This window comes from Falco punctatus (assembly GCF_963210335.1).
Source record: "Falco punctatus genome assembly, chromosome: 11".
NCBI lineage: Eukaryota > Metazoa > Chordata > Aves > Falconiformes > Falconidae > Falco > Falco punctatus.
Window position 1 is genome coordinate 12,639,592 of NC_137591.1, and position 22,686 is coordinate 12,662,277.

The 22,686-nt window shown below is 51.5% G+C and overlaps 1 protein-coding gene across 11 annotated transcripts in view; it reads right to left on the reverse strand.

Moving 5' to 3' along the window:
* Positions 1 to 22,686, reverse strand: part of PTPRF (protein tyrosine phosphatase receptor type F) — a 395,877-nt gene that overhangs the window by 25,901 nt on the left and 347,290 nt on the right. For 8 of the 11 annotated variants that reach the window (XM_080406869.1, XM_080406872.1, XM_080406870.1 and 5 more), the window contains 7 exons: positions 21,930 to 22,183; positions 21,143 to 21,233; positions 17,906 to 18,118; positions 14,653 to 14,807; positions 11,309 to 11,424; positions 8,425 to 8,457; positions 5,322 to 5,419 (listed from right to left, as the gene is read on the reverse strand). In XM_080406869.1, coding sequence (XP_080262995.1) covers positions 5,322 to 5,419; positions 8,425 to 8,457; positions 11,309 to 11,424; positions 14,653 to 14,807; positions 17,906 to 18,118; positions 21,143 to 21,233; positions 21,930 to 22,183 — 960 coding nt within the window. The remainder of the gene's footprint in view (positions 1 to 5,321; positions 5,420 to 8,424; positions 8,458 to 11,308; positions 11,425 to 14,652; positions 14,808 to 17,905; positions 18,119 to 21,142; positions 21,234 to 21,929; positions 22,184 to 22,686) is intronic. The other 3 variants (XM_080406868.1, XM_080406875.1, XM_080406874.1) reach the window with 1 other exon arrangement.

Consider the following 22,686-nt stretch of genomic DNA (forward strand, 5'->3'; position numbering starts at 1 on the left):
ATTAGGGTTAATTGCTTTGATGTGCAATGAGGATGTGCAGAAATGGTCTAATCATCATCAGCCTCTGAAGAGGGCAAACAGGTGAGAAAGTCAGAAGTAATACAGCACCTGAGTGCAAAGAGGCTGTAATTAAATACTCCTGCAAATTAGTGACTCATTTAGAAGTAAAATGATTTAATTTAAACTCTGGTGATGAATTAATGTACACCTGTTCCCCCCTTTAAGGCAAACAAATGCGTAAATAAATGGGAGGATGATGGGCTGCTTGGACAGCAGTTGGAGCAAGTCTTGCCCCACCTCTGTATGATGCTCTGCAGCCCCTGACTATGGCAGCACTGCCTTGTCTCTCCTCTTTGCTCCCCAACTTCCTGAGCACTGGGAGTCTGCTCAGGTTCCTTTCTGGGGCTCACAGGAATCAATGCTTCATCCCCAAACTTGATCAAAGTAACACTTTAAACTCATCCTTCCTAGAAAGCAGAAGGTCTGGGAAATTGGAAGGAAATGAGCCAGGAACAAACTTAAAAGCGCCATGACTTTTAGTTTTGCTTTACTTTAAAGTGACAGGGGAGATGTTGTAAGATAGCAAGTGCAAATTAAGAAAAAGCCCAATTAGTAAAACTCCTCCTTCCCAGCACAGAGGTGTAAGGAGCAATCTCTCCAAAGCAGCTCAGGGAGCCCTGCTGCTACTGCCATCAACACAAAGACAGAGCCACTGAAACGGGACTGGAAAAAGGCTCTTTCCTCGACAGACTCAAAAGCACTTTACAAACATCTTGAAAACATCCCTGGGTGCCAGTTTGTCTCTCAGATATTGTCCACCTTGGGTTTGCTGCTCCCCTTCCTCAGTGCAGCTCCAAACCCCCTCTGCATGCAGAGCCCCTGCAGCTGCCTCCTGGCAGGCATGGGCAGGCAGCCCTCTGGGGCAGCACAGCAGCTCGGCTGGCCCTGGCTGAGGCAGCCAAGGAGCTGGGCAGAGGCGGCTGCACAAGGGCACGGGGAGGGGAAGGCGCTGGGGCTGTGAGCGCTTCCCGGCCTCATGTGAAATCAACCGCATTAGCACAAGCATTGACCACTGTCAGTCTGCGCTGCGCCTCAAATGAGGACATAATGCGTTCCTGAATCAATCGCTGGCAGCACTTCAGCCTTACTGTTCTTATTACCGGAACGTGAGCGCTGCGTGCCTGCCAGGCAGCTTCCAGGTCAGCCCATTAAACACACAACATGCAGCTACCCTGGGTCCAGCACCTCCTGGGCTAACCAGCCCCAGGGACCCAAGCACCTCTCCCACTGCTTAAGCTGCTTTGCCAGGGCTGCAGGCATGGCAGACGCAAAGTCCCTGTCTGCCTTTAAGGGAAATGCAAACAAACATGGGATTTGGGCAGGCCAGCAGTGTTTTTCTCTCCATACAAAACTATGGGGAAGGGGCTGCAGCCTCCCCACCACACTGAGAAGCGGGAGCGCAGTCAGATCTCATGTACCGTTTAAAGATTATGAAGGACACTGCCTGGCTCTCATCACCTCCAGCCTGCTCTGCTCCCAGGGGCCATCCACTGGAGGGACATGCTGAAGGGACTAGGCACAAGGAGCAATGGCCACAGGTTGCAGTTTGGACGTAAGGAAAAAAATTTTCCCCTGGGGAGGTGGTGCAGGATCTAGCCCAGAAATGGCAGCAGCCACAAGGGAGCAGGAAGCAGCCCTAGCTGGAGCCAGTCTGTCCCGTGTTTGCTAACAGCAACAAAAGGGACAGCAGTGCTCGGCTTGCTGGATGCCACAGTTCAAGTGCAAGATGCGGTGCATATGTATGTGCACGCCTGTTTGTACCAGTGCTAGTACCGACCCCCCCTCACCCGACACGGGATCCTGCCCCGCGTCCGCAGGCTGCAGCATGGGGCGGCGGCCCACAGGAGGCGCTCCAACACAGCTGCAGCACCTGCCACAGCCCGCGGATAAATAACTCATCGATTCAGCCTCCCTTCTACTTATTTAATTCCATTAATCCCACACTGTAAATTCACTGTAGCCCTCACTGTACACTAAAAATGAAATATTCTCCTGGAGTGGCCAGGCCGGTTGCTGCTGCCAGACCCTTGCACTCCGCTCCCCCCAGCTCTGCTGCATGCCTGGGAGAGCATGGTGGGGCTGTGCCATACCCTACACCCGAGCAGCCTGCAGCAGTGAACTGTGCCTGCAGCCGCCTCAGCTCCCAGCACCTGCAGTTCAACCTCTCCTGTTGCACCAGGAGTACGTGGAGGTCCCGTTGGAATTGCTCCCTGCCCATCAAGGGTGAGGGCTAACCTGCAGCTCAGGAGCCTGCTCTTGCCGCAGCCGGTGCACAGCTCGCTTTCTCTGTGCTGCCTTCGTTGCACGGGCTGCTTGGCCATGCGGGCTGGCAAACTGGTGTGAGCAGCATCATTTGTTCTCCGACCTGTAGGAATGGAGGCCAGACGGCTCCAAGAAAACTCTGCCACCCTCCCTGCTCCCTCCCCAGGCATGCAGGGAGGTGCTGACAGGTCTGGTTTTGTGTCACCTCTGTCTAGGTTACCCTGCTATCGCTTGCACAACCAAAGTGAACACCAGACTGATGGCTCTGAGCCAGCTGGCCTCAGTGGTTAAAAGTGCTGTTAAATATTTGCTCTCCGCCTGTGGTGCCACTGCTCCCAGAATGTGAGCCATCTATAAACAGCCCTGCACCCCACCGAGATGTTAGGCTGTCAGGCTGCTCTGCAAAAACACTTAAAATGCAACTATTCCAGAGCACAATCAAAGAGTAAATGGGCCTTGGGGGTTCACCTGTGATGCCTTTGTCCCTCAGCTCTCCCTGCTCAGCTGTGCTATGCCCGCTCAGGCAGCACTAGCATGCCATAGGGAAACGGGGTTGGGGCCTCCATCTTTTGAAGTGCTGGGTCACCACGCGGCTCTGCACAGGTCTGGGGCTCACACAGTCCCAGGGCAAGTGCTGGGCCTGTATCATCACTTCCTGACAGCAGTTGCACAGAATTTGCAGAGCTGTGGTTCCTGCCCCTCGGGCTCCCGCAGGGGCTGCACAGCCTGCTTCCCTCCCACCTCTGCTATTTCCACATCCACTCTGTAGATTCCCTGACTCAGCAGCCCGTGCCATGCCCATCCTGCCCTCCAGGACTCCCATCACAGGCCTCAAAGGGAGCTGTCACCTTGCCAAATCAGCGCACATAGGGACCAGGATGAGAGCAGACCCACTGCTGCCACAATCCTGCCCAAGCAGCTGCTGTTCTCTGCAAACTCAGTCCAGGATTTTTCTCATGGGCATTTCAAATGGGAATGACTGTACTGATCCCCACATGCCAGCAAGGGGCAACCCCTTCTGCTTTGGGGTCCATCCTAGTGTCAAACACCGTATGAGCCTGTCATGCTCACAAACTTCTAGCTGATATGAGTCAAATACAGCAGAATCCAGGGGAAAAAAATTACATGCAACAATCAGCTACTTAATAGCTGCTTCAACATGAAAAGTACAACTGATTGGTGCTCTCAACCAGCCATGATACTTCTTAAGAAAGAGAAATGAGAAAAGAGAGGCTCATGAAAACAGCTAAGAGAATTTACTTAATGCTCATTTTTTCCAAAACAGTTCCCACATCTCAGTATTATGCTGCAGGCTCCAGCTGGCCTAGTGTGAAGATGGGAGCGCACAGACACTGGATCCTGCTGAATCCTCCCAACACAGCACAGGCACAGTCTGCCTGTAGCGCAGTGGACAGCCCTGCTTAACATTTCAGCTGGACTTGTAACAAAAAGCCCATGGCAGACAGATATGACTGTATACCTTGGCACTGCTGGCAGGACATACATGAACACACAGGTAACTGCAAGGGAAGCACATTATTCCTCTAAACATTTCCCAAGTTGCAGTGTAATGCTGTAGCTGGTGAACACTCAGCTCCTTTCTGGTCTAGACAGCAGTATGCAAAAGGGATGGCAAAGCCCTCCACTTGGCATCCTGAAGCAAAAAGGAGCTCTGCCCCTTCCTCAGATACGTGCAGCAGACCCTTTGAACTAGCTGGAATTTGTCCCTTACCTCCACAACGTAGAGATCTGCTCTCCCTTTCCTGGTATATATAATCCTACCTTGTGGGCAGATGTTCTGATTTCATCCCATAAATCAGCGTAGGTACGCTGCAGGAAGGGGAGGCCACAGGCACAGGCAGATAACAATTCAAACAGAAGTGATAACACGTGCAAAGGACACTTCTCAAATTTACTCCCTCTTTAATACTAGTGGGGGGTTTATTTACAAGCCCCCTGCAGCTCAAGAAGGTACTGCATGTAAGCAGAGGAAAACATAATCTTGCCATTGCTGCTGTCATGGCTGCAGAGGAACTTTCCCCAGCTTTACATGTTTTCAAGCTAGTCATCTAGCCCAGAGAGTGGCAAGAAGGGCAAAGCAGCCCTTGTGCAGGTCAGCCCTTCCCCTCCACGTGTGCATCCCCTCGGCAAGTTGTCCTCAGGGGAGGACAGAAATGGAGGGGATCAGGCTGGGAGAGGTGCAGCGCAGGATGGCAGTGTTCGCCAAACACCCAGCACGTGCCTGCGTTTGTGAGCAAAGGCAGCAGTGGTGGCAGGTGTCCACGGTACCTATTCAGGGGCTCCGTCAGAGATAAGGGTAAAGGTGGGAATGTGACCCAGCACCGCTGGGAAGTTTGTAGCTCAGAATTGCAGGGCACAGTCACAAAGAGCTCCATGTAGGGAGGGGAGCTGGGACTGCTCCAGGGCAGTGGGACATTAGCAGAGTTTCTGGTGGCAGAGATGCTAAATGGCACAGCTAATGCCAGCACAGTCCAGCAGCGTGCAGGGGGAGACTAGATGGGGAAAGCAGGAATGAAACCCCAAATGCCTGTTTGTCGGCAGCAGAGGATGGCACAGAAAGCAAAGCTCTGAATGCAGATGGAAGTGATGCTGTGGACTGAAATACCTCAGCCAACCTGCATGGAGGGCAATCCTCGCGGAGCGGGAGAACAAAGCAAACAGCAACAGTCTGGGCGGGTAGACACGACTCCCATTCACTCCCAAGACCGTAACCATGGTGGGAGCACGGCAGGCTGCTGCGCGTTCGGCTGCAAGGCCCTCTCCCTGTACAAGCCATGCTTCAACTGCTCCAGGCGAGTTCCCACCGCTCTGGGGCTGGCAGGGAGAGCTGGCAGGCTCCCAGGGCTGGCGCGGAGCCTGCACAGGCAGTACCGGTGCGGGGGAGGCTCGGCTCAGCTTTCAAGCCCTCTCCGCCGGGGGTCCTGGCCAGCCACGCTCTGCCCCCACCGCCCGGTATGCTGGTATGCTCTCACGCTCACCTCGTACTCCTGAGAGAACTTCAGCCCGTCGTTGGCCTTCAGCCTGTCGATGTTGTCGGCAAGGTCTGTCACAGGGATGGGGGGGTGGTCGCGCATGCCTGCAAGCAAGACAAGGAGGAAAAAAGGGAGAGGAGAAGGGTTATGGCTCTGCAGGGTTGAGGAAGGCTCCACAACGGCACGTTCACATCAAACCCGAAAGGTAGGTGCAAGGCAGACATGTGTGACTATGTGTGAAGTGCTGGGCGGGATGGATGGGAAGTCAGCGAGACCACAGGGCATGCTGCACGCACTCTCAGAGCACATGGTTCAGTGAAACAAAACAGAAAGGTGAGGTGCAGAATGTGCATGACCGGGTGGAGCATGCTCGAACAGTACAGCCACCGGGCACACAGAGCAGGCCACGCAGCGGGCAGGGGCTCGGGCAAGCCCCTGGCAGGAACGGGCCGAGGACATGCTGTCAGTGCGCTTCCCAGGCTCCCACACGGGCTGGAGTTGAAGGTGCCGATTCTCTGGCGCTCTCGCTGCCAAGGGCTGAGGCTCATCCTCCTGCTTACCCCTAACAATGGCATCAGCCAAAAAGGAACTCGCCCAGACCTGCACCAGGGGAAACCTCTGTGGTGTACGTGCACAGCTTTTTGGGTAGCCAGGTGCTGCCCAGCCCCTGGGGAGCTAGAGGAAGAGGGGAAGGGCCTCATGGAGGAACGGCTGCTCGCCTGGTTGGAGATTGCACAACTTTCAGAGAGCTGTGGAGCAGCTCTGCCTGCATCTGCGTAACTCGGTGCTTTTCAGTGGGGTTCCAAAGGCAGAGTGAGCTCCAGGGCCCAAAATCCAGCTCCACTGGGCTGGCTCGTGCAAGGCACCATGTGCAGCGATGTGCCCTACAGCAGCTTCTGGGAGGCTGCTGCAAGCTGGGGTGCAGCTCAAGCCACGGCAGAAGCCTTGCCCTGTCTGAAGCAGGGCTGCACAGCATGGCTTATCCTGGGCACAGCCCAAGCCCTGCTCGGGGGAGAGGCCTGGAGGAGGGGATCCCACGGGTCCTGCACAGGGGGACAGGTGATGTGGGGGTGTACATGTGGGATCGGGAGGAGCCCTACTGGGGCCCCAGGGTTCAGGGCTCAACCACTGCAAACCACTGCAACCTCCTTCTCTGAAGCGGAGATGGTGAACTGGCAGGAACGTGGCTGTAAAACAACTCATCCAAAGCTTGGCTCATCCAAATCCCAAGGCTTGTGACTCCACTGGCTGCTCTGTGGGTTTCCCAGAAACCCCATGTGGGTAATAATGATTATTAATAGGCTGAGGCTGTTGATTCACACCCAGGGAGACAGGCTGGAGCATGGCCAGGAGCTTCTCAATCACTCAGGAGCCTGAATGCTGCCACAGATGGCAGTGATGGGCCGCTGAGGTGATGGAGCAGCCCCCAGGCTGGGTATGTGCATTTCACACAGTGGCTACAAGTCACTAGGTGGTAACATGGAAGTGTTACGCCACAGCCACTGCACCAGCACAGGGCTCCTCACACCTCTGCCCAAAACCATCTGACATTGCTGCATATAGGCAAGACCCAATCCAACACACACTTGTCTTTCTATCACTTGATAGTGCAAAGCTATCCATGGATGGCCTGAGAGCACATGGACAGACAAAGAAGGAAAGGTTCCTCTTCTGCCTTGTGCTGAAGTCCTCCTGCAAACGGTCCTGTTTGCCACTTCACCCATCAGGATCCCTGAGATGGTTGAGCAGACTCACAAAGATGATGGTCGGTTTTCTGCACAGTTTGCTTATTGCTGCCAGAGCACCAGAGGCTGCAGCTCAGGAGCAGCCTTTGCAGTGCAGAGCTCTTACTGACGAGCAACTGAAGGAGTACAGTGGTGGACCAAGGCAGAAGTATGCGGCTGGAAGAAGAAAGAGCCTGGAACACGGCCACAGTATGTGCTTATCCCATTGTGGCTATGTATGAAGTATGGCAGAGCCGTGGACCACAGTAGAGTTGCGGACACACATCTCTGCTGAGAAATACAATGGGGTCTCTCCAAACTTCAGCGTTCCTGGCCACAGGAGTGTTGCAGCAACAAAGTAGCTGCAAGAGCAGATGGGGAGTAAGAGGTGGTTGGTGCCCCATTATGGTGAACCTAGAACAACTGCCACCGACGGTGCAGGGCAAGACAGGGGATTTGTACACGCTACCAGGACCCTCACATGCTCTTCCAGTGACTGGCAAGGGAACAGCGAGTTCCCCACCAGGCTAGAAGGGCTCAGAGGTCTCACAATGCCTGCAGGGCCACAGACTGCAAGCCCTTGGCTCTGCTCCTGTGGGAAGCATCTGTCCTATGTACTTCTCCCATTCCTGCATGCAGACACAGACGCCTTGTACACCAAGCAGCAGGGAAGCCACGCTTTTATGGTGGTTTGAGAGTGAACTGGAAGCTCACAAAACAAGAGGTAAAGGGGCAGCTACACTCATAGTCCTGGTACTACTCCATCCAACCCGCTGGAGCAGTAAGTCCCTCTGCTCTGTGCCTGGGACTCTGGCACCAAGACTGCCAAGGAGACTGACTGCACAGCAGTTCAGAGATCAGCATCCTTTGGCATCCATTCTGCCTAACCCTATGGCACAGGTGACCCAGCCTAGGGAAGCCAGATTGCCTGAGGTAGGAGGAGAGTGCGTTCAACTACTGGGCTTCAAAGCACCCTCCAGTTTGTCCATTAGGGGTTTTTAGCTGGCCACCCCCTCCAGAATGGCCAGGGTCTGTCTCCACACAGGGCCAGCTGCAGGCCTGGTGCCATGGCAAAGCCTGGCATGCCACTGCAAGGGGGCAGGAGGCCTGGGAGCAGGTGAAGGTCTGCTGCAGGAGCCTCCTGGCAGCCCAGCACCCAGGGCCTTCCCTTCTGCACTGTGCCGTGGTGAGCTGCTGTAGTGTTGCGCAAACAGTACCCAAGCTTGGCCCCACATGTCATGTCAGAGTGAAATCACTGCTGTTCTACAGTCTGCTGTGAGTGAGGGTGACCTTCATGACACTGAAACAAAAACTACAGAGACGAGAGAGAAAGGGAAAGAAAAAGCAAAAGGTGTTGAATGATAAATACAGGAGTTAAAACTAACTTGAGATATTCGGGCAACTGGGGACACTGGCACCTGCAAAGAAAAGAAATGGGGCAAGAACAGAAATCCCATTAGCCTTTAGTCATCATCGCAGAAGTTCAGAAACGGCAAGACAAAGAGATGAAGATGCAAGGTAAGCACCATGTGCCACAGCACCGGGAGCCTCCCTCCCGCACAGGACCGCCTGCCTGGCCCTGGGGGCTGCTCTGTGGCTGGCTGTTACACACTGGGCCCTGGCCAGCACCATCCCTTGATGCTGACAAACACGTGGAGCTGGAGGTGCCTGCAGGGGAGAGAACGCACAGGTCTTCATCTGACATGGAGAGCTACAGGTCACACTGCACACCACTGTCCATGGCCCTGTGCCCAAGGGGAGCCAGCAAGGGGGCAGGTGGGTGGCAGGTACAGGGGACACCTGTGCTGCTCGGTGGCCAGGAGGACTGCGCTCAGCCCCAGCAATCTCTACTCAGTGCCCCTGAGCCTCCAGCTCGCTTGCAGCTCATCAGCAGCACAACTCAGCCTCCTTTCACGGTGTACTGGGACACTGCCTGGCCCTGTATCCTCTCAGCAACTTGGCACAATGGTACGTTAGTACAGGGACACCGACAGTGGGGGAAGTAACCCTTGTCTGAAGTAAAAACCATGAATATGAGAAAGCTTAATATTTAATAACAGTAGCCCAATTAATTATGCATTAAACAAGTTTTCCCTGCTCAGCACACTCCAGCAGGGAGACCAGCTACCAAAGTGTGCAGGGCTGGTGGCCAGCACCTCTCATCAGTGCATCCATGCAGCACTGCCTTGACCTTGAGCAGGTGACAGAGGCAACAGCATGGGCCCACTGGGCTTGGTGGTTTTCATGCCTCCTCATTAATGAGAACAAGCTCGTCAGGAGCTGGAACAGTCACTTCTATCTGCACAACACCTGCTTCCACCCTGCAGAGCCTCACAAGTGATGCAGGGGGGAGGAGGGGAGGAGGGCACACTGCTGTCACTTGGCAGGGGAGTGTCAGCTAGCAGCACCCCAGGGCACTGCTGCTGCCTTGAGTGAACTGGACACTTTGGGTTGTTTTTGTCTCTCCAGAGAGCTCTGCAAACTTACTGAATGAGCCATCATCTCTGGCTTATCCTTAGGCACAGGCAGGAAAAGGAAAATTTCCCAGGCTGCTCTTTCTGATGGCAGCTCTTGACCCTTCCAACAGCTCTAGCAAGGGATGCCCTTGTTGCAAACCCTGACCTTGCTGTAGATGGGAGTAGGCACAAGACTGACCTGTCACACTCCTCCATGCAATGTAAACCATGAGCATACAGCAAAGATGGCTCTTGTGTTCCTGGGCAGCGGAGGCATGTCACAGAGGCCTGTCTGCACGCACAGGTGTCCTGGAGCAGCCCTGTTCAGCACCTTGCTGCTTCTTAAGAAGCCACATGCTGTTGCTGACTGTGTGTGACCCCCTCCCCTAGTGTTGTTCCCAGTGATCTGCCTGTTGAGATCTTCTGCCAGTGCAGGTGGCTCCCTGGCTCCCCACACATTTTCCTCCTCTGCTGCAATACCATAGTGGTCTGTGCTGTGGCCAATTAACATGCCAGGTCTGCTGGCAACTGCCAGGCTGTGGCTGCATCCTACCCATGAGATCTGCCACTGATACTGCCTGGGAGATTCACTAACTATGGAACTCTGACAGCTGCTCTGGCACAGAGGGAGATGTGCTGGTGAAGCCCACCCCAGGTCTGAGCCAGACCGCTGTGAGCAGCAACAGGAAAGGCTCCTCTTACCCTCCCTCCCAGACAGACACAGCAGGTTTACATCAGGAAATGGTCCCTTCAAAACTTTCCTGTTAGACGAAAGCTTTTAGATGAATGAGCAGCAGGAGGAAAAGGAAAGTAGGTTACAGACCAGGAGGAGCTGCAAGTTATAAGAGAGCTGTATGTGCCTCATTTATTGCTGGACGGCTCCCTCCATCTCAAAAGCCCAAGTGCTCTGCCACTTCATCTAGGACTTGGACTCTCTGAAAGGCTCTGAACGAGTCAGGGTGAGCCTGTCTCTGATTGGTACAATGACAGGTACTGTGCTTTCAGTGCCATCAGAAATGTACAGGCACAAAGCAGCAGCACGAGATCTTTCTGCAGTGCCAAGTACAGTTGCTTGTATGGGCTGGCGAACTAGCTACACTCCGAGGCACTACAGGCCAGTACAGGCATGACAAGATGCTCTGCAGTGAACAGTTGCATGCAGAAAGCAACAGCTTTTACTGAACTTATCCTCTGTGCTGAGACCACTGCGACCAGCAGCACCCTTCACTGGGCCACAGCACTGGCTGGCGAGCAATGTAGGCTGCAGGTAGCTCTTCACCTTTTGGTGAGCAGAGCAGGAGGGTCAGCACACCAAAGATCCCAGGATGAAGCTGCTGGGATACCCTCAGCAGTACAAGGGCCCTCTGTACCTCCTGATCCCCCCAGATGCAGCCCCTGTGGCCGGCACTGCACCAGTGGTGCTCAGTGCTGAATCCCAGGCTGGACCAAGCCAGCACAGCACCCGGGAGCAATGCAGGTGCAGGCACTGATGAGTTCTTCCAGCTCTCCCTGGAGGCTCCTCCCAGCTCTGGGCAACGGCAGTGAGCTTCACATAACGTCTGACACACAACCACACAACAGGCTGTCCCCATCCAGGTTCCCCAGCCTTGTGTGCCTGCAGTGACAGGGCCAGGGAGAAGGATTTGCAAACCAGAGGCTGGACACTTGGATATCCTCGGTCTAAGCTCCCCCTGTGCCACTGTGACTGAGAAGGGGCAGAGCTGCTGCCGGGGGCGGACTGCAACTCCTCCTCTGGCACGGGAACCTGGCGAAGGGGAACTGGAGGGTTGCAAGGGGGTTAGCTGCTCCTTACCTGGAGTCTGGTAGTTGAGCCGCCTCATCTCAACTGGGTCAGAGGAGTGGGCCAAAAGCGAGTCCTTCAGGCCAATGGAGTGCTCATCCTTGGAAGACGGGGAGTGTGCCCTTTTCCTATGGACAGAGACAAGCAGGTGAGCTCTGGCAGAGACCAGCATGAACCACCCTGGGAAGGAGTCTGGGGGTCCCAGCGTCCCAGATACTCAGCTCCATCCCAGGCTCGCTGGGGCCCTGGGCAAGTCACATCCCCCTCCTGTGCCTCCTATTTCCCATCTATGAAACAGGAAGGATCATATGCAAGCAATGACAGAGGTTTGATTAGTGAGGCACTTTGAAATGTGATATTCTGCATAACATTTATTAGAGAAAAAGCAGATATATGCAAGATGTTGTTTCCTCTTACTCTCTCTAGGAACTATTTCCTGCAGTGGAAGGATATAATAAAATCTTTTTTCAAGTATTAGAAATATTTAAATATAGAATACTGTAATATAATAGTGTAAAGGCTCTTCAGGGTGTGTTTTATTGGGCCATTAATACATGTCTTGAATGGTTGAAGGCACCCAAGGCGTGTATTAATGGAACAATAAAATACACTGTTGTCTCTTCATGCTATATTTATGCCTAGAACAATGCCACCACCTCAGGCTCTTGCTGGAATGCACAGGCAAAGCAGGGACAGATCCAATCAAGAAGTGGACAAGTGAATATTAAGGAAAATCTAACAACGCAAGAAGGGTTTCTAGGGATTCTTTTAAGTCCCACTTCTTGCTCTGTATTACAAGTATAGTGGATATACCCATGCCGTAGAGAGGGGTGTTGAGCAGGACAGCACTGCTCTCTTCTGAGTCTGTGGTGACCCTGACACTTTGCCAGCGTGCTGAGTACGCAGCAATACACTGAGATGTTGTCTTTTGGCTACAGCCCCAAAATGGATTTTGCCTGATGGTGAATCCCTCTCCTGACCTGATGTTTTCTAGAAGAGAGGAAGCTGCATCGCTGCTAATCTGCATGAATGCCAGCTTATTTACCATCCCATGAATCGCAGCAGTCAGTCTCTATTTTCTACCCCCTTGTGAGGCATTTCAAGGCACCCTGAAGAGCTGCCAGGTTCTGCACAGAGGCAGCTGCATCTCTGGATGGCGGTGACCCTGAGCCACACAGGATCAGAAATGCTCTGCACACGCCCAGGGCACTATCACTTCCATGGGGAGCTGGGCATGGTGGGCTGGCACTAGTGAGAAGCAATTAGGGAAAATGTAATGCATAAATCATGAGTGAAACCTGCATTCCCTCTGAGGCCCAGACTGTGAGCAAGCTCCATCTGCAGCCCACGGCTGCATCAAACATTGAAGTTGTTCAATGGGGAGGACCAGCTTGTGAGTCTTACGCTACTCTGAGTCATCTCAACATCTCAGAAGCCTTCTAGCTGCCTGGACAGAGACAAAAGAGCTGTAGAACTGAGTGCACTGACAGAAAGAAAGGAAAATACATGGCAAACAAATAAAGCAGCGTTTCTCCTATCAGGAGCACAGCAGGATGTGCCATGTGCTACTGTGTACCAGTCCCTGAGCCCCTGAGCAAAGCGGCCCAGCTTTTCTGGGGAATGGGCAGAACACATAATTAATGTTTGTCTCTCTCATTAGCCTAGTCAGGGCAACTGCTAAACAAACCTCCAGATCCCGAGCTATCCACTGCTACTCACGTTTCAGTTCATTCCTGTTGTGGATGTGACACTGTGAATATGCTGCACAGCTATCTCGGGGAGAAAATGCCTCCAAAGAGAAGCTGGGCAGCAAGTAGTACCCGTGGGTAACACAGCATCACCCTGAGCACACAGGTGGTGCGGGAAGGGGATATGCTGCTGCTGCATGGGCTAGGACGCAGCAGGGACATGAATGCCAGGTCTGAGCACAGTGGGCTGGTGCTGCTTCCTGGTGCTCCACCCACACCAGACTCTGGGACAAAGCAAAGCTCAGCCAAGCTGGGCACAGCATCTATGGGGCACAGCATCTATGGGGCCCAGGTACAGAAATTCCCTCTGGGGCCATTTTCTGTCCTTAAAGAGCCGTAACACTTTGTTTCTTACAATTGCCTGGTATTCCCTCAAAGCTTTCTTGTTACAGACTGCAAGAATGCACCTGCATTCTTGATGAAACAGCTCTCAGTCTGAAGTGACTGAGAAAACAAAGAAACCCCTATAACTGCTAGTGTTGTCGGGTTTTTTGATTTTTAATTTAATTGCAAAAACAATCCCGGAAGTCTTTATGTTGGAACTGTCTCCCTCAGAGCTGTGAGAGGCTGACAATTGCTAGGAGGTTGGTACCTTTGAGGAAACAAAGTCTTTGTAAACCCCTTGGGCTGGCATGCTCCATGCTCCCAAAACCAAAGATACCCCTTAGTAGCTTCAGGCTTGATTTTTAAAAAGGGAAATAGACTTGAGATTTTAGCAAAACAAGAAGATAAAATGGATTCATACCTTTCTTGCTTACTAGATCCAGGGAAGAGCAGAAACGGAAGAACAGAATGAGATGATCACTGACACAGAAAGGCACTGACTGCACAGCAGAGCTCCATTTAATCAGACAACAAAGCCTGCTCCCTTCCCCGAGCTACAGATACATGTGTAAATAGAGAGTCCAGGAGGAGCAGAACCTCAGAACTGAGCTGATAGAGAATGACCTACTGTAATTGAACAGGCTACCCAAACACATGCAAATGCAACCTGCGGCTCCTCGGGAAGACTAACAAGCACCTCACACTACAGTTACAGCTCTAGGAGGACTGCTCTGCTACGCAAAAGCAGGTGGCTGCTTCAGCAGGGAGTACAGTGCGTGGATGGTCCTGATTTGGTAGCCAGGACTGAGAGGCCTCATGAAGAAAGCTCCTCCTCTGCTTTCAGCCTGTCACATCCATCATCTGTTCTCACCACCAAGACCATGTTCCTCACTCGAAATTCACAGTAGTGAGGGCACCTGCCAGAGACCAAGCAGGCAATTCCCACAGAAACTCAGTATTAGAAAAGTCCCTAAGGCTGCAAATCCATGCTGTGAGACCAGAGAGTGGCCAGACTGGCTTAGGGACAAAGCCGCTCTCCTCTGCTTACACATTTCCAGAATCCACAGCAGTTCTGTGTCCTGGGGCTCATATTAAATCACTCCTGCATACCCAGCCCTTCTACCCTCTTTATAAAGCAGCCAGGTAGAGACCTTCCTCCTCCCCAGGAAAACCAAGGACCGTCTATCACAGCACCCCATATATGAAGGCTACAAGGAGGGTCTTGAAGGTGCCACCACCTGTAGTGCTCATGCCATAACTGCTATGTCCTGGACTGGATCTCACCTTTTGAAGAGGAGTATAGCAATGACGATGATGATGATTAATATCACGGCCAGGACAGGTCCCATCACCCACAGCATCTCTGGTTCATCCTGCTGTTTTGCTGAAGCCACTTCCATCACGATCTCATCTGAGTAGGGGCTGGCTGCATATCTCTTCTGAACAGTATTGGCAGGAGAGGGAGAGAAAAGCAAGTGTCCATTATGCTAAAGCATCAGCTACATCCCTGAAATGCAGAGGTTTCCCCTTGCCTCTGGCTAGCAGGGAACGGTCATGCTTCTCAAACTCCAGCAGCACCCCACCAGATCCTCCCTCCCTCGACATCAGCGGAGGTCACGCTGTGGGAAATCTCTTCTTGGTGTGAAACATTCTCCATGCCAGCAACTTCCTGGCTGGCAGACCTGGCCTCGAGGTGCCAAACTGGAGCAGCCCAGCTAAGCGCCACTTGCCAGCCCTGGATTCTCTCGGAGCCAAATCACAAGCTTTTGAATCCCAACCAATTGCACAGTGGGGCTGGCTGATGAGTCCTAAGTGGTTTATAGTACCTGCTGTGTTAATACCAACACATCTCTCCTGGACAGGACTATATTAGGAAACCCCCTGCTTGGCTAGGTGGTTTTCTTAAAGGAACGAAATGACACAAACATTTTCTGCCTGATGTCTCAGCCCTCATAAACAGACCTTGGAAAGGGGCTCACGCTTACAGGTTTCTTTCCAGAGACTTCTGCAATCTGGCAGCCCAGAGATTTATAACCCAAAGGGACAGCTTTCTAGCCCCACCAGTGAGACAGGATTAGCAGCGACCCAAACTGTTCCTGCAGAAAAATGACACTGCACCTGGCTTGTTCTTCTGCTGTTGCTAAGGCTTATGAAGCTGTGTTGTCCCTTCACAGCTCAGCTTCGCTGGGTCAGAAGGGTTAAATGCTGCAAAAAGAAATCCCTTCCCCCTGTTAGAAAGGGCTAGAGGTGTATCAGTTCAGTGCCTGTGGCTTTTGAGCAGCACCTGCTGCCCAGCATTAGGGAGCCAGAAATGCTCTGCTCCTGCCACAGAAAATGTCAGTCACTGAAGAGGTGCCTGTGGATCTATAAATCTCCTGCTTTAAGGCTGAAGTTTAAACATGCACTTCATTGTCTGTGTGCATGTGAGGAGAAGAAAGGGAAAAATCAAGCGTGCTGGTGTCATACAAACGCACATCTTGATCTCCCCTCACAGGTGCCCTTGATCCCAGCCAGCCTGGTTTCAAACATGCGTGGAGTACAGAAAATGCTCTTATCTGTGACATCCTTCTGGCAGCACGCACAGGTGTGGTGGTATCCTAGTTGCTCTCCTCAGATTTATCAGTGGTCAGAGATGCCACTGGCTGGAGGGGGAGCGTGGAGGGTGGTTGCTGCTTTGACCATGAAATCTTTCAGCCCTACACGACCCTGTTTCAATGACTCTGAAGTAGCTGCCGGCTCCCAGTTCAGCTCTGTTCCTAAAAAACAAGTCTGCATGGGATCACTGCAACCCATCGGTCTGTTCCTTCACCCCCTCATCCAGTTCAAATAGCAGGGCAGGGAGCCTGCAACAGCTCTGTCTGGGCATGGCACAGACAAGAAGATGCTACATTGGCGATGAGAGGATGGAGTAGAAGGCCTGGGGCTCCCCTTTGTGTGGGCAAATGGCTGCTCTGTGAGGAAGGCACAAAGGCTTTGCCTGTGACTACCCAGAAAGGCCAAACTGCATTAGGTGGCGGGGGAAGGAGCATGCTGATCTGTGCAGCAAGGTAACATGTGTGTTCATCTCCAAAGCTTTGTGCAAGGGGCAAAAATTCGTATTTCTGCAGACACACTTTGGAGATGCCTCCTTCCGGGAGAAGGCAGAAGTAGAAGAGATCAGAAGGACTGTTATCTCAGTGGCATTTCCAAAGGCAGACTGCAAGGTGCAGGTGCCCCTGCTCTCAGAGATGGCATTTCAACCACACTCCCTTTTGCCTTTGAAGAATGGCAATGTTATGCTCGCCTGCTGACACGAGAGACAGAGCAAGCAATTTAAGAGGAGCTGAGTGGGGGAGATAGTGCACAGCCTTGGATGGAATGCCTCATGCTTCAAATGAAAATGGATGCAACACAGCGGGGGATGCAGAAAGGTGGTCTCTAGGAGCAGGGTGTAATAACTCTGCTGGCCTGGTGGTTCACTGGAGAGCTGTGGCAGATCTATGCTAGGGAGGAGATGATGATGATGATCTAGGATCGACTAGTTAAGGTCATCTCTTCTTGACAGGGATTACCAGGACAGCACATCCTGAGGCCTCTGCCTCACCTTGCTGTTAATCTGTGCCTCTTCTTTCCTCACCAGTGTGCACGTCTTGTACGGGAACATGTGAGCTGGATGAGTAATGAAGAACTTGACCAGCCCTAATGAGCCATTACAAGCAAATGAGGCTGAGGAAGGGAGCCGCAGCTTGAAAGCCGACCAAAGTATTCTGTGCATCTCTATTATTTCCATTATTTACACACTGGCCACCGCTACTGCCGCCGCCACCACCACTCCTGCCCTCCGCGTTTACAGCTGGACACTGATGCGCAGGTCTCGCCGTGCTGCTCCTGGCTTATTGCATCAGCTACTCCCTTCCCCCTCACGTGGCCAGGCCCTGTGTGCTCGGCACGCTGCCGACGCAGGCATAGCCCATTTGCCTCTAGCAAGGAGAGGCAAAGGAGCAAGAATCCCTACGCAGCAGGCAAGTGTGCAGCTTCGCCCTGCTGAGAACCCACTGCGATGGGAAGCACGTTTGCTTCAGATGTCATCTGAAAGCCAGGTTCTGGCCACAGAAGGGCCTGTGAAGGCAGGTTTGCAAGGGGATCATCCTGTTCACCACAGAGCCTCAGCAGCCACCGTGCAGGGTAGGATTTCACAGGGTGGTTTTCCAGTCACTTACTTGAACCGAAGCAGAATGAGAATCGAGCCCATCCCAACCGTGTGTCAAGCTCTGCTCTGCACACAGCCCAGCAAGCCACAACCAAGCTTATGTAGAACACGTGTGTTGACACTGCCCGCCATGCTCATCTGTTTTGTCAAATACATGTGCCATTTCTCTCCAAAAACACCATCTATCATGCCAGCCACCTCAGCTTGTTGAGACCCGTATGCAGCCTCACTCTCCTCTCTTCAGAGAAAACTCTGCCATCCCGGCTTGCAGTAATTGTTCGCCCTGCCTGCACTAAGCCCACCCCAGCTCTGCTAGGAAAGGCTGTGTCCCCCCAGCAGAGTCCTTACCGTGTCTCCATCCTCCAGTGAGGCCAGCACGAAGCAACGATAGCTCAAGTCTTGAGACAGGGGCTTGTTGTAGAAACCTTTGTAGTTCTTCTCGTCCCCTAGGGTAAAAGTCTCGGGCAGCACGTCCACTTGAGCAGCAATGTAGGGCTTGAGTCTGTCTGCTTGGCGTCGCTGGCGCCTGCTCTGACTCCCTTGGCTTATGGCCTCCAGCAGCTGGGGACAAACAAGGTGCATCACTATTGCTTCGCCCAGTGTGACACCGCCTTACACTGTTACCTTACTGGTTGTAGGGCTCAGCAGGGTGAAATAGAAGGGAGAAGATACTGGGTTTGATTTGGACATGGTGGTACTAAGAAACCAGAGGGATGCATTATCCGTTTAGGCATTGCTGGGGCACCTGTCTGCAGACCCTCACTGCAAGCTCCACCAGGTTCTCCGTTTTGGGAGAGCCCTGAGCTCTGGGATGCTGACACGGTGAATGTTGGGGCTGAGACAGCCTGACTGCCCCATCACCCTGAGTTAATGTATCCCAACAAGCTGCAAGGGAATTAGACCACGTTCTGTAGTCCAAATATTGGTCTGGAAAGCAGCTCATACTCTCTTATGGACACTGCATGTGAATTACAGCTGATACTGATATATAGGGAAAAAGTGACATTTGCTGCGTCTGTCCCTTCTGTCAGTGCCTCGGTATTTCACCTGCTGCGGGGTTGCAGGCAGAGCTTTGTGTAAATCACACAGAATGATAACAGATTTCATGGGATGTTCAGAGTAAAAATGGCAAATTTCATAGTCAGCCACAAATTCATGAAAAAGGATATAAACACACAAAAATTCAATTATACTGCTAAGAAACACTCTCAGATGTTTAAAGACGTTTTTCTAATGAATAAAAACGAATATCAGCCTTGGAACAGAAATTCTAATTTAAAATGAAGAAGGATGCATGAAATACATTTTACACACGAGTGTATCGGTGCAGCACTGTCAGGGCAAACAGGGAATGTCAGCGGGGCTGGGGACAGTGATGTGCACACAAAGCCACACCGCTGAGCTGAGCTCATTCCTTCTGAAGGGAAAAAGCTGGGTAAGGCACCCCCTTCTCTTTCCTCTCAACAGTCCATCCCTGTCCTCTTATGAATATGCATGTTGGAGCAATTTAGAAAAACTATACCTTGTACCTTGTCTTGCAGTATCACCTCCGCCCCCCCCCCAAAAAAAAAGAGGCAAAAAAAAAAAAAAAAAAGAAAAAGGGACCAAAGAAAGGGATGGAGAAATCTGTTTCACAAATGTCCTTATAACTGCAGGAGGAACGGCGGAAAAACAGTCTTTAGATTGTGGAGTTTGCTCCCTACACACATCTCTTGTATCTTGGCTGAAATTACAGCTGAGCTCTTTGGGGCAGAAAGCAAGCTGTTATGTGCAAGGGCATGAAACCACAGGACTCCAGTATGACTGAGGTTGCTGGATGCTACTGCCACTTATACATGTAACACACACCAAAAGACTGCATCAAAAGAACGCTAGGCTCGCAAAGTTCAGATCCTGAAAAATTAGAAAATTAATACTGCCTGTGCAAAATTAATTCAGCTATCTTACGTATGTGCACTGTGCTACTATCCTTGACTGCATGGTCACATACTATCTCTTCTGTAACTCCCCTGCTTTGTTCAATACACAGGACAGACAGCGCTTAATCAAAGAGCAGCTATTCCATATTTTGTTTTCTTCTTTGCATTATGCAGCCTGAGGCCTTGTTTATTGCTTACTATTCAAATCCAGCTCTGAAGACAAAATTAATAATTTCCTCGTGGGCTTTTCTATGGTGCTGATCACTATAATATTACAAGTGCTTCAAAAACATTAACGATTTTATCTTCCAAACACCCGTATGAGGTGAGATGAAAGTGATTATCCTAATTTTACAGATGGAGAACAGAGACACAGGGACATTAACGTAAAAAATGTCCACTAATTTTGAATGTCAAATTGAAAAGACATTGGCTTGTTTTGTCTTTTAAAGCAAACTTAGCATTTTTTTATCGCACTAACTGTATCCAGTAGAGCTCCTATTGACTTTCTCTGCAGCTGGGGATGCTTACACTTTGCAAATGAGGCTCCGAGATCTCAAACTGAGCACTCTGAGAAAACAAAACATGGAAGACAATGGCTGCTAATGAAAATTTTGGTTTAAGTCATTTGCCTGGGGCTGGGTGAAACAGAGATAGAAACCATTTCTCTTGATAGCTTTCAACCACCTAAAGCCCAAAACCCAACCATACTTTCTCATCCTAGTCTTCTATTTCTTGTGACATCTTCCAGCTTCTGCAATGAAGTGATGCAGATCTACAGATGATGGTTCTCCATCACACAATTGTGCTCCATGTGCAGAACAGACCCACTGATACATGCCATGAGCTGGGACCCCATGGAAAAGATTGCGCAATCACGTAATTAAAGATTGATGATAAGCAAGGGCTGATTTGCAGCTTCTAACGCTTTGTAATTTCTGAGCGCTTCAAGCTTGCAACTTTGTTCTCTTAATGGACCCTTCTGTGTGTGATTTCTTGGAATTTTTCCTTAGTGCTTTGGGTGTGGTGGTGTATATGGGGAAGAAAGAGCCCACAAATCCCTTTGTGGGACTCTCCTGACACCTGCACACATACTGTGCTACTGGTGTTGGAGGACTCCTGCACAGAAGAAGTTGCATCTTGGGGTGAATGGGCTGGTGAATACTGAAAGCCTTTAACAAAGCAAGTGTGAAGGGAACTTTGGAGGTTTTGTTGGATACTAGAGTGAACTCTTTATCCAAACTGAAGGCTCAGGTCACATCCAGAGAGTGGACAGCCTCCTGACAGGACAGCTTAATAAACTGAGAACAGTATCTTTCTCTTCTAGCTTGTTTTCAAATTAGCATCAAATTGCTTCAGCTGAAAAAGGCTGCAAAAAGCGTACAACCTGAGACAGGATCTGTCCTGGTCAGAGCTGTGAGACACTCAAGCGTGGTCTCCTAATAAGGCACATTCTGGGAGGTGGCTTCTCCCTTGCTTGACTCCAGCCTCCTTCCTATACGCTGTCACCAGCCAAGAAAGGCTGAGTGGCCACCACATGTCCCACAGCCTCCCATCTCTGACATACCTATGCTGCTGCACCCATGCTGTTGCCAGGAGGCCTGGGCAAAGCACACCGGGCCACCCGAGAGCCACTTCCATCACATCAGCTGCTACAGATGCCTACCTGGTCCAGCTCCATCTCATCAGGTGTCCGCCATCGAGCAGTTGGGCTGCTGGTGCTCTGATCTGCTGGCACAACCACGATGTAGTACCACCTGCGAAGGAAGGAAAACGTAAGCACTGGACCCCAAGTCATCTCTGGCAGGTCACCAAGTAACATGTGCCACATGCCTCTCAAGGATGACCTGCTCCTTTCCCTGCCCTCTAAGCAGCAAAAGGCTTCAGTAAGGAAAAGGCTGGCTTTCCAGCTGCACCAGAGCAGAGAACACTCCCATTAGCACTCATTAGGTTAATGAAGATCTACAGACTGTGCTCCAGAGGGTGGTGGAGGAGCTGTGAGAAGGACATTTATATAATCGGATTGTAGCAAGAACCCTGGGGGAATTGTGCTTCAGTGCAAGGATACCACAGTAACAAATAGGACTTCTACAAACTCGCTTTTTTAATCTCCTTGAGGCTTTAGGCATTATTTATTTAAAGGATATTATACAGTGTCAGAGAAAGTCCCTCCTGAGCCTCAACTGTGTTTTTGCTGGTAGCATCTGGAGTATACCCATCAGAGTGAGGGCAAACTGTCAAAGAATTGTCTTAATTTTATTGTACATAAATATTTGCTCAGAAAGAGCCAGCAGCGTGATCCCATGTTACGAGTAAGTGCCTCACTCTGTACTGTAGCCTGCTTCGAAGTTCACTCCCAGGTTACCAATCCACAAGCTGGCAGTGGTCTGCCCTGCCTTTTTCCCCATCTTTAGGCCCCCACCCTGCCTCCTCCACCCAGGCATGGCACCTACCTAACCGGCACAGAGGTCTGGACTTTGGGAAGGGTGAGTGTGAATTTTCCTTCCTGTATGTACTTGTTTGTGGCGATGGGTTTGCTTTGCAAGACGTCAGGAGCGGTGCGGATCGAGACAAGGTGCTGGAGCCCCCCAGCACTGCTGCCACGGTTCATTAGCACAAAAGAATAGTCCGTGTCTGGCTGGAGGTCACTTATGAGTTTCTTCATCGAGTGGCCATCCACCTCCACACTCTGGCTATTGTACAGAATCTGAAACAGGAAAAGGACATACTCATGCAGCCGACAGCTGCTGATGAAAACTCACCCTCAAAATAGCAGCATTAGAGGTGACAATTTGGCTCTGGGCCCTCCCTCAGGTGGTTCAGCTACTGTGTGCTTCATAAACAGCCATAAATCTTTAGTTAAAGAACAACCCCCAGCAGAAAGTTGAGCTGTGCTCCCTGTGTGTCGCAGTGATGGGGCAGAGGAAGGGTCATCTCAGCAAAGCCCGGTGGCTTGTGCTAGCTGTGAGGCTGCTGGTGACACATGCACTGCTTTTTAGTGCCGGTTCGAGGGAGGAATCCAGATGGCTGTGCTTTGCCCTCGTGCGGAGATGAATGGGTCTTTGTTTCTAGTCTCACGAGGCTACAGTGCACAATATGCTTTTGGTGTAAAATCCTGCCTGCTTTAAATTGGTGTCACTCCTGTGTCTACCAGCTGATGCCTGATCAAATGGTTAATGCAGAGCAACCCCATCCCAGCAAGGTGACCTG